The sequence below is a fragment of the Bemisia tabaci genome, chromosome 7, assembly GCF_918797505.1.
Source record: "Bemisia tabaci chromosome 7, PGI_BMITA_v3".
NCBI classification, from domain to species: Eukaryota; Metazoa; Arthropoda; class Insecta; order Hemiptera; family Aleyrodidae; genus Bemisia; species Bemisia tabaci.
In genome coordinates, this window is record NC_092799.1 from 37,797,201 (window position 1) to 37,811,252 (window position 14,052).

Consider the following 14,052-nt stretch of genomic DNA (forward strand, 5'->3'; position numbering starts at 1 on the left):
GTTTCGACGGCTGTCCGGGTTTTTTTATTTTATGTTTTTGCAGCCTCAGTCACATTTTCAGTTGATTTTGTACATTGGTCTCGGGCTCATCAACCCATTCGCCTCATTCAACGAGTATACTCATCAGCGCGTGCGCGGGACATATCTCAGTTGATGAGTTAATTCACAGCATTTATTGGCGTCGGTACACGATTGTCTCGGTCATGTTTTTTCGCTTTTCCGATAGATGGCATCTCAAGCGTTGCGACGTTGAACGTCGACGCTCGATAAATTCCACGTCAGACCAACTCATAATGACCCTCCAGTCATCGTCGACATGGGATACTTTTCGCGCATGGGATGCAGGGAAATCAACAGTCGTCCGTTTAAGAATTAAATGAGCAGAATTTATTAAACTATATCAAACATTAAAACAACTGGAAATAAGAAATAGGAAAAAGAACGAGAAGTTAAGTAAGAATCTGAGATGCGATGAGGACATGTTCGACGTGATCACTATGCACAGTTCTCCCACATTTTCTTGCCAGGGACGACGGTCTCTCCCCTGAGTTCCTGATTCAGGGCTCTCAGCATGGGGAAGTTCCCGCACTTGCAGATGTTCCTGATGTCGTCCAAGTCAGCCGACCAGACGGCGGCTCCCAACATCTTTTGGTCCTTGATGAATTTACCCTGAAAAAGCAAACAACGTCTCACTGACCCTGAATTTTTAGTCGTTCAACCTTAATATCGACGTGGATACAGGTTTGCTGCGGCAAAAAAAACTGCGAGACTGCACGTCGTGCTGAAAAGCCCGAGCAGACCTTCGCAACGAAAATACTGCAATAACATTGCATTTTGTTGCATCTAAATTCCTTACGCTGATAATTCCTTCTATGGGCGAGCAAGTGATGATGGTTATTTTTTTCAAATGACGTAGATACATCAGTCGATCAGATGGAAGATTAACAATTTGCACGGCGAAGGCAAGTAGCAATTAAATTCAATCATATAGCAATGAATTTCAAAAGGAAGAACCCCTTCGATTAAGCGATAGGCAACACATGCGACACTCCAATGCACGCGAACGCACACCATTAGAAGAATTTACCAAGAAACATCCAGCATTCACCAAAATCAGTCGAACTGCTTTTTAAGTTTCTTTTTTTGAATCTTGTATCAAAAGTAAATTATTTAAATTAATTTTCAACAGTTATTTTTAATTAACTGCGATACTTCCGGTCTTAACTACCGCGGATAATTGGATCACATTTTGCAATAAGGTACCACTATTTTCGGCTCAATTAAGGAACAACATACCTATCTGCCATTGGTTTCCCTGTGTAGAAAGATGCTTTTCTAGAAGAGCCAGAGATAATGGTTCCTTATTTCAAAATGTGATCCAATTGAGACCCTTCACAAATCTACTCGATACAAATAATAGGAGAGCAAATAACGAAAAAGGGAATCAACGACATATCATGTGATACGGTGCCCGTAAGCAACTGATAAGAGAGGGAGTTTTTTTTTCTCATTTCAGTTCCATCATTGCGCGTGTCTTAACAAATTGCGTCGATCCAATGTAAATTCATCTTTTACTCGGACTGAGCAAAGTCTGGGAGGTTTCCAATGAGGAGTTTCTTCACTCCAAAATAAGCGCTCGATCAGTCAAGTTGACTTCAAGGCTCAATAGTTCTAGAATAAAAAAATATGGATCGATATTATTTGGCCGGATGGAAACAGAGACAATATAACTGCATTTTACTCCGACTCTCATTTAGCGCCAAACTCTAATTAGTTAGAGCTCTTAAAAATCTTGTTTTTTTCCTCATAAATATTTCAATGCCTCGTGCCCATCCTATTAAAATTAAAAATTTTCGGATGTTAATTTTTGCATTGGTACCTATTTGCACCGCACTTTTAGTTTTTAATTAAACGCGTATATTGACCTGCTGAGGGGGAAGCCACATTTCACTGAGCTACAGTAAGAGATTAATCTACTGAATTTGTAGGTCTTATTTCTAAAAGATTAATTTACTCTTCTAAAAATCCGTACCGAGATTAATCAAAGTAATTAAATGGATTTGATGGGTTTTCCTCGGTCAATTTTCATTTGATTAATTCCAACACTCTCCTTCAACGGTGGAGGTGTTTGATGAATTAACTCAATAATTAATTTTTCGATCATTTTTAAAATTACTCACCTTCCTGAGCAAGTCAGTGGTGTCTTCATAGGTTACCAATTGGTTTCCCTTGAACGCGTACGGGTTGAGCTTAACGGTGTTCTTGCGTTCGTGGACTACTTTCCAGCCTTTGTTTACTACATTGTTGCAGATCTGTGAATAAAACGGCATCACTCGTGAGTATATCTACTTTTACGTTCCAGAAAAAGTGTCAGGAAAGAACTGAAGTCCCACAAAAATTTATGATCTCTTAAAAACTACAGCGTCCGATTTCTGAATCATTCATGGGTCGTCTAGATGATAAACAAATGAATGGAGAATTTGCATCCAAATGTTTTATTGCTTCGTCTGAAAGTGCTTAAAGAGCTGATTTCACAATGTTTTACGTACTTTTTTTCTGCTGTGGGAAAAAGTATAAAAATAGATTTAAAAGTGAGAAAATGCACCGCCCAGTGACGTCATCTGGCGGCATTCCCCATCGAAACACATGTCATGTGGCAGATTACATCATTTTGTCAAATCTTCTCTAATAATGGTTCAATTCATGAACCAAGGGTATCCTCGTGTTCAGTTCACTCAGTAGTTTCCACTTGAACACGAAATTCATCAAATTTCAGACACCTGCAAATTCTCTATTGACAGCTTCGTCTTGAAAGCCTCCATCATACCTCCATCATACACACCTTAAGTGACCATTTTTCTTCTAGTCGTAATCACGCGGTGTAACGTACTTTTTCACTTAATTAATGACTGGTTTTCATAATGGAAATAAAATGCTGCACTACCATTGAAGAACGTTATGTGCGAGCCTTTAGACGCTACCAAATCTCCTCTGATAAAAAAACGAATTTACAAGGGAGCTTACAAATACATGTTTTTATTCCAAATTTTTGGAGATTCTTTCTCGCAATTATTAACGTAAAGTAGCTGAAAGTTTAACGGCTAAATACTCACTTCGTCCCGCAAGAGCGAATATTTTATCCGGGGAAATTTTGCGGCGACGAAACGTTCATACAGTGTGTTTTCATAGAACAGCGGAATGATGATATTCTTATGTAGAAAAACGTGAGCCCAATCTTTCTAGGCTACGGTGAATTTGCATTTAAACATTTGCTCAATCATAAAACTTCATTGCTCAATTACCAACAGAGAAGAAAGACGACGAAAAAAACAAAGGCGCAACTTCGAAAGTTGAGGGTTATTTCAGTGGGAACGTTTGAGTATATTATCTCCGCACTCTGTCGGTGTATCGTAGGATGTGGAGCTTCCAACTTCAAAGTAGGTCGATAGAGTGCGCTAACAGTGATGCTGGCAACTTAGATAGGACGCAACCCTTAAACGGGACGCTTGCTATTTCAGCTTTCCAGTTTCCACGAGACACTGACTATTTCAGTAAGTGATTGAATGGGTGCACTTCCTTATTTGCTCTATTTTATCAAATTCGTGACAATCCGTTTACTGATTTGTCTTCTTCCAGATTTGTGAATTATTTTCCAAAAGTTCCCAAATAAGGTCAATTATATTGGCTGCGAAATCAAAGAATTCAGACTGTGATTCTCTGACAAATCCAGGAACATCAGCATTCTGCAGAATAATGACTGGTCAACTGAATAATTTAGACGGAAAGTTGGTGCAGCCAACGTGCGTTTTTACTAACTCTTTTACGTAATCAAAAGCCACTGAATTGCATACACCAGATACTCTTGAGTCTTAATGGAACGTGACAATACGAGGCTCTAAGGTTTACCTAATATTAGCCTCACAAAATAAGGGCATGCAACCATGCACCCTCATTTTACTCGTTTGTAATCGCGCATGTGCTAGAGGAGAAGGCTTCCTCCTTAGGAATAAAATTTAGTTTGCTGAACGATAGAAGACATTTTAATCATGTGCAAACACTTGAAAATATAAAAATCTTTCTTGATAAGAGAAGTCTAGGACGTAAAACCTCATAACTAGAAAAGGAAAAACACTCTATGCACTCTTTGGAGACTTTTTATCTGTTTCAATGGAGAATTTTCACGCAAATTTGTTATTGCCGCATCTGAGAGTGCTTAAAGAGCTGATTTTGCAGTACTTTTTCTCAGTTTTGCTCTGGCATGGGAAATAGTATCAAAATAGAGTTAAAAGTGAAAAAATGCACCGCCTAGTGACGTCATCTGGCGGCACTTCCCATTTAAACACATGTATTTTAGTTGATCAGATAATTTTGTCACAACTCCTTCTGTAATTTATCCAATTTATGAACCAAGGGTATCCTCGTGTTCAGTTCACTCGCGGTGGTTTCCACTAAAACGCGGAATTCATCAAATTTTAAACACTTGCAAATTCTGCATTCAATACTGCAGATATGCATTTTGCGATGGATGATGTAGACATTCATTTCGCCAGGTTTGATCAATCTGACACACAATTAACAGTCACCCCTACAACGTACCCTGGCGTTTTGCGACACCCAAACGCCACATGAGCCCATCTTTTTGAGGGTTATCGGACACGTGACAATGCAACATCTCTCCCTCAACGTCCTGCCGCCATCCCTTCATGGGACGCCCCTCAGGTACGTACTCCACCCGAAACTTGTTCGGGCAATCTCACCTCCGGCATTCTTTGTAGATGTCCATACCGCACCGACTGCATAACATGACGTCGTGCACGATTCTCTCGTTGCCGAGTGGACTAAGTGAATCAGAGAGGTCGGACGTAAAATTTTTCACTAAAACTGCAAATCTTGATGTTTATCTCGTCACAATGGACCACTAGACAAGGTACGAATTTCAGCATTCTGATACATGTTTTTTAATTAAAATTTCACGTAGAACACGATGCGCACAACAAAAATTACCGAAATCAATTCCTTACGAAGATATTTAATGTTTCTTGATGCGTGAATTCAAACCACCCGCTCATGAAAACTCAATGCTCTACGTGATTCACATCGCGCGCTAAACATTATCATGACAGTCTCTGCGATATAAAAATCTGGCAATCTCGATCTTGACGCTTTGGCTCAGCTATAACAAAGTGCTAATAGTTTGAAGAACACGTGGTGGGAAATGAACATTGCTCGATTGAGACGCTTGCTGAAACCGTTGTAGTGCGCGATTTGACTAACGTAGAGCTTTGAGTTTATTGTGATTCAAATTCCTCGTAACCAATGTGAAATAAAAACGTTAATATCTTCCTTAGGAGTTGGTTTCAGTAATTATCGTTGTGTGAATCGTGTTTTACGTGAAATTCTGGTTAAGAAACATGTATCAAATTGCTTAAATTCTTACCTTGTCTAGTGGTCCATTTAAATTTAAAGGGGTGCTTCTGGAAGATAATTCACGAGGAGACCAATGGAACCACTTTCAGAACCTCACAATTTTGTATAAAAGGAGTTATGAACTATTGAAGTTTCAAATTTTTGTCCGACCTCTCCTATTGTCCCAATCCACTGTGCGTTGATTAATCTAATGGGAGTGAAATAAGATTAATTGAACGCACGATTGGACCACCTAATTGCAGCCCGCGACTTTCAGGGTCTGAAATGTTGTTGGACATTTGGGGGAGGGGGGGGGGGGGGCTCCAAAACCTCCATTTCCACACTGAAAAAAAATTCTCGGCATCATTACGAAGGTCCGTTGGTACCTTTTCAATCTCACTTTTTTTACCAATTATTGGTAATTTTACCAAAAGAGACTGGTAAGCTTACCTAAAAACCGGTATTTTTACTGTTTTTTCCGGGTAAGAATACCACTTTTATTGGTAATCAATTCTCGGTTACTTTGCCATTTTATCTCGGTAATTCTACCACAGTCGATAAAAAATATTGGCGTTTTTACCAAGGTCCAGTGAAATTACCGAGAAAGTTCAATAATTTTACCGAGATTTCTCAGTAAAATTACCAATTCCATAAATGAGAAAGAAAAGGATTTTAGCCAAGGTGTTATGGTTATCACTGCTTTATTTATTTTATAAACATTTTAAACGCTAAAGCTTTGGCTAAAGTTTTCGCTAAATGGTGTTACTAAGCATGAACGATTTCATAAATAATTCCATAAATGGTAATTTTACCAAAAAAAAAACTGGGATCAAATAGAACCCTGAATTCTTGGTAATTTTACCCTTTTCTTAGTAAATACACAGAGATTTTTTTTCAGTGCATGGTCATGTTTTTAGGGTCAAACAAAAACTAAAAGATCCTTGATTATGGATCAGATAAGAGGTTAAAATCAATGTATTTTGTACAAACCTCGAAGTAGCCCATGACACCGGGAAGCTTGGTGAACTCAGCTGCAGCACCAGGGCCGGTGGCAGCGACACCGTAGCCATGCTTGTCAGCGGCCGCAAGAACGTATGAGTTTCCAGCCAAGCTAATGCCAAGGACTTGCTTCTTGAGGGGGACGCCTTTGGTGTGCAACTGCATGATGGTGTTCACCTGAAATTTCGACATTTCGATTTAGAAGGTTTTTTTTTTTTTTTTTTATATAATACCAATCGATTTAGAAGTTGCCGTGGGGCTCAGTTTCCAAAAGTTGCGAGAAAAAGGATCTTATCGTCAACGAACGTAGGAACGTAACTCCATTCCTGGGTTGCAAAATTGACTCAAATAATTGAATATTTCGCAAAAATGTACGTGTGCAGTTTTTGTCCGAAATGTTCCTGACTTTTACGTGAGATCGGAAGGAAAATCAGGGAAATTTCTAGGCAGAAATAACTGTAAGATTTGCCTATTCAAAGTGCAATTTGATAGCGGAAATTTAGCAACATCGAAATGCACTTACCCAAGGAGCAGTGATCGCGATGAGTTGCTATTTGATCGGGAAATGTATCGCGAATTTATCAACGTCGATTTATTGCAATATTTTCGGATGAAAATTGCGATAAAATGCGATTTCAGCACAAAAATTTTCAATAAAATCGCGATTTTATCGACGGCGATGTATTGCAATGTTATCGAACACAAAATCGTGATTATACCTGATCCTTCGGCAATCTAGTAGCCAGACATTTAGATAAATGTTTTGAGGAGATCTGGATTCCTCTCAAAATATGCTGTAGCGTTTTCATAAAGGACATAAGTTTTTTAACTTCATTTTTGCATTGAAACTATATATCATTTAAGAATCAAGGTGATGATCTCTTTCTGACTCTAAAAGTGTTGAGGCTCATCTGGTGTAGATAAATTCTGAGAAATGCAGGTAATAAAATATCACATATACTTACGACGCTGGGTTCAGTCGTGGTGTTGACATTGTAGAATTGGGTTTCGAAAACTTTCGAATATCCTTGGTTGTATTTGTATCCTTCCACGAGCACAAAATCTAAGTATTTCGTCAAAACTTGAACGTTGTACGCTAGAATGTAAAGATGAGAGAATTTGTTAAAGCACTCCAAAAGGTTTAGCTGTTAGCTAAAAGCTTGAGACTCAGGTAAATGACCATTAAACCATGGACGCTAGACAGGTCCATCATAAACTATTTTATTCTTCTCGCTGCTTTCCGATGCTCAACATTCTTTTAAAGAAAGATAATGCATGAAATGCTCACATAAATTAGTTTAAAGTTCTGTTAGTGCTAATTTTTTAGTGTGAAGTTGGATGCGGAGACATTTTGTATGATGCACTACTGACAGCGAATTTCGCATTGCTTCAAAGTCAAGATCAATGCTTGCAAGAGCAAGATATTTCTAATGACGGACAGCCAATGATAGCCTAAATTTTTTGGGGGACCACAAGTTATCAATCTGAGGCATGAAAATACACCCGTGGATCTCCTGTTTACGTGGTGGAAAATAACAATAATTCGTACAGGGCCCCTGCACTTCTTAAACCCGAAACTCGTTTCAGACCTTAGGAAGTTAGAACTTGAGTTCCATCGCTTTAATTTAAACGTTAAAACGTAACTAATGACCCAAAAACTGAAATGGCATGACATGAAAGAAGTTGAAAAAGTAGTAGAAGAATTTTCAATTTGACTTTCGTAGTGGATACAGACCTTTGTCGATAACGTCAATCTTGGGGGAGATGCCTGCTGCTAAAAGAAAGCTTTTGGGTTTTAAGGCTTCGCTCAGTTGCTTCATCAACTCGCCGTATCCGGTTCTCTCGTCGACACTGCCTTTTGTGCAGTCGGATCCCTGAAACAAGCCAGGAATCCCTTAAAAATAAAGCTCCAGCAACGAAAAGGACCACTGAATGAGCACCTATCATACCACACAAGTTTGTTAACCCAAACGGCAATGGAGGGGCTTGGAGGACAAGGCACATAAGAGCAGTTATCGAAAAATTGAGATATTAATAATTTCAAGTAAAACCAGTCGCAATGCATATTCTGTGAAAAATTCCCTCCCAAGTTCCAATTTTTAAGCATCAAAAAGTCACTTCGAACTCTTTTCCGCCACAAGGGTCTACGTACTTTCGAAACTTCAAACACGTATTTCTCGAAACAGCAAAAACTGCACTACATGCCCCTAAGCTTTTTCTCCAAGCCCCTCATATATTTCTCCAAGTGCAATCGAGTCAGCTGAGAATATTTGGACCGCGTTAAACAGAAAGGAACCAAGCCACATCAGCTATTGCCAAATTTATTTGGGCAATTTAATTTTTTACATGAAAACGGTTGTGCGGATTTTCGTGCAAATTTCAGTGAAGATTCTCCATGGTGCGAAGCAAATTCCTTAAAATTTTCAAAGAAATCCGAACAGATGTTCTCTCGTAGAAAATTTAATTGCCCAGTTAAACTTGGCATAGCTGATGTGGCTTGGTTCCTTTCTGTTAAACTCTGTCCATTTATCAGAGTGTGAATGAGGTGACAGTTTGAATAAAAAACAAGCGGGAAAGTTCTAATACTGTCGTAGGTATTAGAAAAGCGCTCAGGTGTTAGTCAATGTATTTAGTGATGAAGAAAGGAAGTATAAACTCCGTCGACTTGGCTGGGTAATGGAAATAAAACATCAGCTGACAGCAAACAAAGGTTACCAAGGAAACCGTAAACGCGTTTTTTCGTTTCCCGAAAATGATAGTCACCGTTGAGCTCATCAGGTGCGTTTTTTAGGCTTCATCTGAGTTCAACGATCAATTTCGATAAGAATTACTCGACCGCTAAGAAATTTTCTTATAGACAAACGATCGAAACTACCTGCGCATTACGTTAAAACGTAAAATACGGTTTTCACAGCTTTATTTATTTTAAAACTGGACCCCCCCCCCCCCCAAAAGCCTACACATCGATGAGCTGGTGCGCCATTTAAACGAATTAGCACAAGTATACTAGTACTCTAGAGGCAAGTCGAAATCAAAAAGCGCTGCCTATCGGCTGAGCGCTTAATTTTACTCTCTACATCGTTTCCTGAGCTTAAGAGAAGGGAAATGTTCTTATTTCATAACTGACATTCGGCAACACCGAAACGATTACTGATTAAACCGATTTTGATACTCGTAAAAGAGTACCTATGGACTCTTGATATCACATGGCCCATGTGACATGGGTATGTACAATGTACATACATACATCCTGATCGCAAAGCAAAATCTCCCCTCCTCCCCCCCTCTCCTCTCCATCCCACACTCTCTGCCCTCTGCGTGTAACTATGACCAGCAGAAGATGTAGACCTTGTGGTTAGTGTCGTTGAGTGGTCTGCTCAGTGCGTTCTTATTTCTCTCCTCGCCTCGGTTTGCCCCTGGTGAAAAATGGCATACTCATACTCCAATAAATGCTGGATTCTTCTTATAATTTTGCTTTTCCAGCAATGCAATAATACACATGCAGGTGCTGCATGTTATGCCTCCTGTTGTGTTGTTTGCTGTGAAATGGGACCGTTCAAATTTGCTGCGGCGTATGGTGTAATACTTGACATCGCAGGTTGTGGAGCCATGTGCGGGGTTGCTTGCGCATTTGGATTTTTCGTACCTCCAGCCTGCTTCGCAAATGACACGATGATAAGTGTCCGTGACGGGGGTGTCATTGTCGAGAAACCGATAAGCTTGGTGAAGGAGAATGACCAAGTCTTGACTTTAAAAAATAATCAACCAAGCTGGACTCGAGTTATCAGGAACCTGCATTCAAAAGGCTCCTTCAAATTCGTTCAGGTTACCACTCAAAGTTCACCAGATGGGCCTGTAAAACCTGTGACAATAACCTCGGAACATGGTGTAGTCTTGCTCTCAAACTCAGGAAATGATAAACTGATAAATTCTGCCCACAATATTGTGCCCGGGGACATGGTGCTCTCAAGTACTGGCAATACATCACTGGTTGTTGGCACTGTTCATGTGACGTTGGAAGAAAAGTATACTCTGGAGACGGCAGACGGAACCATCTTGGCATCGGATATTTTCATGACGACCATTTGCGCCGAGGAAATTTCAGGAAAAAAACTTCCCTTCGAATCTGCAATGCAAAATTGGCGCTCAAGGCATCCTTACGTAGTAACTCCTCATGGCTTTAATAAATCATGGCACAACGAAGTGACTTTCAAGTTGGGGCTCTCGATCCAGGATATTTGTAAGAATAAATCTTTAACTAGCTTCACCCCGCCAGATTTCTCGCTACCACCCTACTCTTTTCCCCAAATGCGGTCAATTGATTCTGGCTTGTGAATGCCCAACGCATAAAAATTGAAGTTGCATAACTCATTTTGATTTAATATGCTGCTGAGTAGGTAACTGTAGAGTACCTGTATAGCGAGAGTATGGACAGATCGCTTCATGGAGGGCTTAGGGCCCAAAAGTGCAGCCACCCTTCTACCCAACTTCTAACGCACAAAATTTCACTGCCAGTCTGCAGATTCCAATTCTAACCATGATGGCCAAGAATGTACAGAAATGAGCGTTCTTCCGCGAAATTGAGTAAATTTATGCAAAAACTGAGTCAAACACGTGCTTAATAAACGACGGTTCGTAACAAAATAGTATTAGTAAATCATTCTGCATAATTGAAATTCATAGGTTGGCTGCATTTCTGGGTCCTAACTTTATTCGCAGAAGCATCGGTGAAGGCCTGATGGATTTTCGGAGTTTCATATCTGTCCATACTCTCGCTATACAGGTACTCTAGGTAACTGTACATGTAAACTTTGAGCCCAGCGCGCGGATGGTAAATAAATGTATTCTCGCTGTATCTTTGAGCTGTAGTTATTCCCAAGGTGCGACCACGGAGGGTCCTCTAGGTCAGAATAAAGTTTGTTTTGAACTGCCCAATGAGGCATTATGTGAGCTTGCTATTTAAATTGTATTATTAACTACATTATTTAAACTTAAAAGTTTAGCAGATAAAATTACTCGCTTCTTTTTCTGTTGGTATCTTTATAAATGGAGGAGGGGGAGGATTTTCCTACGGATCTTAGAATTTAGTCACTCGCAGAGAGTACCATCAAACATTTCTGTGCTCACAAAACTCTAGGTAATCCGGTATTTGCGACAAAAATGTGTTTACCCACTCATTGATGTACATTACTTTCGCTCCAAATTTGTATGAATAAAATGTATAAGTCCAGATTTTTGAGCAATGTTTTTCAACTTCACTATACCTACTGTCCCTCTGTTTTTCATTTGAGAGGTAGATGTAGAACATTAGTTAGTGGACGTACTTTAAAGGGAGAATCAAAGCAATAATGTGTCATTCGAGGAATTTTAAGTAGGTACATCTGTTTTTATTGAACTATCATTTCATTTTGAGTGAAAAAGGACCCTGATATGAGCATTCTCTCATGCTCATCTTTAAAGTATTTTTTTGCTTTACAAAGGTCACTGACTTCATGGACATTCAATGACTTCATTCGTCAATATGCACAGCCAAGAATTCACATGATTAGTTTTCTTTGAGATTTGAGAATCTACGATTAAAATTCGGTAACTATTTCCTCATTTACATTGTGGAGACAGAAAAATTTCTCGCAAATATTTCGCAGAGGATTTCTGATTCTGTTGAGAGTGTCAACTCCTCTGAATGTTGTAAAAAATCAATTTGATTTGATGGACACTCTTTTAAAAATAGACTAGCCAATTCCTTCTGAGGTCATTCTGTGCGGAGTCAGGCAGAGGTTACTCGAAGGTAACCGAAATATTTTGGATACTCTGAATGCATGTCATTTAGACTGAAATAGAGCAAATATGGATGCATTTATTCTAAAAGGAACTATAAGCATAGGGTTTGCATGCAACATAATTCCTTCTAGGAGAAACACGTCTGTAAATTTTTTTTTTTTTTAGTTTTTCAAGCCACATTCCTAGTTTCAGCATCTGTTAAAACATCTGTTTCAGCATCTCTTCATAACTCTGTTAAAAGGGGACAAATATGCTGGCAGCTGTAAGTACTAGCAGTATTTATTGTGAGTGCTTGTATTCAATCCACCCCCCCCCCCCCCCTGTCTTTTAAATTTTGATGGACATATTTTTCACTATTAGGGGAAGAAATATACATCAAGAGGTAATTTAATTTGTAATGAATATCCTTATTCATCAATATTCATTATAAAACAATTATCCTCGCTTTTCATAGGAGGCTCATGGTGCTGAGCATGTGCAGAAAAACTCAAAAATAACTCGTATAACCACCAAAAACCCAAAAAGGGTAAAAGTTCCGTCAAGCTTATAAGATCTTGTCATTAAATTGGTATGTATCTAAAAAAATTAAAAAAGGAAGATGGGGGGGAATAGTAGTCTTTCGAAAATTACAAAAGGAGAAAAGAGAAGTAGCTCTCGCTCTGTTCTCCGTTTCAAACCTCAAAATGTCTGATATCATTTGAACCGAGTTCATCAGGAAGGAACCAACCCACATTTTCGAAAAATTGAGTTAAGCATGTTTTTGAGTTCCATTAGCCGTATCTTTTCTTCTGCCAAAAACTGGAAGTCAAAAACCGGAAATTATTTTGTGAAAAGAGGCGTCAAAGTTCATTTTCTACATTGAGCCTTATGTAGGAATGAAACTTCAAACCTCTGTTTCTCAGTTTCAACTTAATGCAGGTTGGTTCCTTTCTGATGAACTCGGTCCATTTGAGGTCAAGATTTTTAAAGGCACGTACGCACGCCCGCCCCTGAACCACACCGAGCGAAGTGGCAGTTAATTCTGGCGGGAGTCCCCTCCACACTGAAAAAAAAAAATCTCGGTGTATGTACCGAGAAAAGGGTAAAATTACCGAGATGCTTGATCCAAACGATTGGGAGGTCCCTTGCGTATTACAATGGTTCCTTACATAGCTTTCGTGTGTAAGGAGAGTTGCGGATACCTGAAATGAAGGTAAACAATTGGAGAAAAATTGAGCGAAGTGCACCGAGGTATGAGAGTGGATTTTTTTTTACTAAAATGCGAAAGGTAAGTGAAAATGAGATTAGATGTTAAAAATCTTAACTTCAAAAGATATCCAATATTTTGAAGTTTGAGACTGAAAGGCCAATGTTCTGATAGGAGAACTGCTTGATTCATCGCGCAGAACCTTCTCGTAAGAACCAAATGCAATAATGTTTCCTTACATCAGTGACTTAGGCAACTAAACTTGCTTCAAAGGTAAGCTGGTTGCGTCAGAGACTGAGCTCACGATACCTGGGTTACCTCACGATATTTAGATCACAGCCTCCCTCTTTGAATTTTAGGCATTTTATTGGGTACTTTGCGGTAGAACCGTTGCAAACCGTTTATATTTTAAGTCTTAGTCTAGACGACCTAGTAGTGAGATTCTTGTGTTGGAAAAGTCTGTTACGCAAAAGGTTTTTCAAAACGCCTTCACCTCCGTATGTATGCAATACAAACATTAATAGAGCCAGAATAGTTGCATCTAAGAGGCGTTATATGATGAAATTCGTTCAGTGATCGTCGCATGCGGTTTTAATTGAGGGCTGAGGGAACTTTACTTAATGTTTTTCTCACACTTAAATGTAATTCCAACGTTGCCTTTTTGCCGATGAAGTATAAAC

At 39.2% G+C, this 14,052-nt stretch overlaps 2 protein-coding genes across 3 annotated transcripts in view; one reads left to right on the forward strand and one right to left on the reverse strand.

Moving 5' to 3' along the window:
- Positions 1-364: 364 nt before the first annotated feature.
- The window catches only part of LOC109031431 (probable chitinase 10), a 43,045-nt gene continuing 29,357 nt past the window's right edge, over positions 365-14,052 (reverse strand). For both annotated transcript variants that reach the window (XM_072302868.1, XM_072302869.1), the window contains exons 5-9: positions 8,141-8,279; positions 7,371-7,501; positions 6,397-6,582; positions 2,181-2,312; positions 365-669 (exon numbers count right to left, since the gene is read on the reverse strand). In XM_072302868.1, coding sequence (XP_072158969.1) covers positions 496-669; positions 2,181-2,312; positions 6,397-6,582; positions 7,371-7,501; positions 8,141-8,279 — 762 coding nt within the window. In that variant the 3' untranslated portion in view covers positions 365-495. The remainder of the gene's footprint in view (positions 670-2,180; positions 2,313-6,396; positions 6,583-7,370; positions 7,502-8,140; positions 8,280-14,052) is intronic.
- Positions 9,734-11,635, forward strand: LOC140225130 (uncharacterized). The gene is made up of 2 exons (XM_072302871.1): positions 9,734-10,802; positions 11,189-11,635. Exon 1 carries the CDS (start codon positions 9,832-9,834, stop codon positions 10,738-10,740), a length of 909 nt encoding a protein of 302 aa, XP_072158972.1. The 5' UTR covers positions 9,734-9,831; the 3' UTR covers positions 10,741-10,802; positions 11,189-11,635.

What these genes read in the sequence shown, in the direction of transcription:
- LOC140225130 (XM_072302871.1), top strand. Translation starts at nt 9,832, where the DNA reads ATGGCATACTCATACTCCAATAAATGCTGGATTCTTCTTATAATTTTG.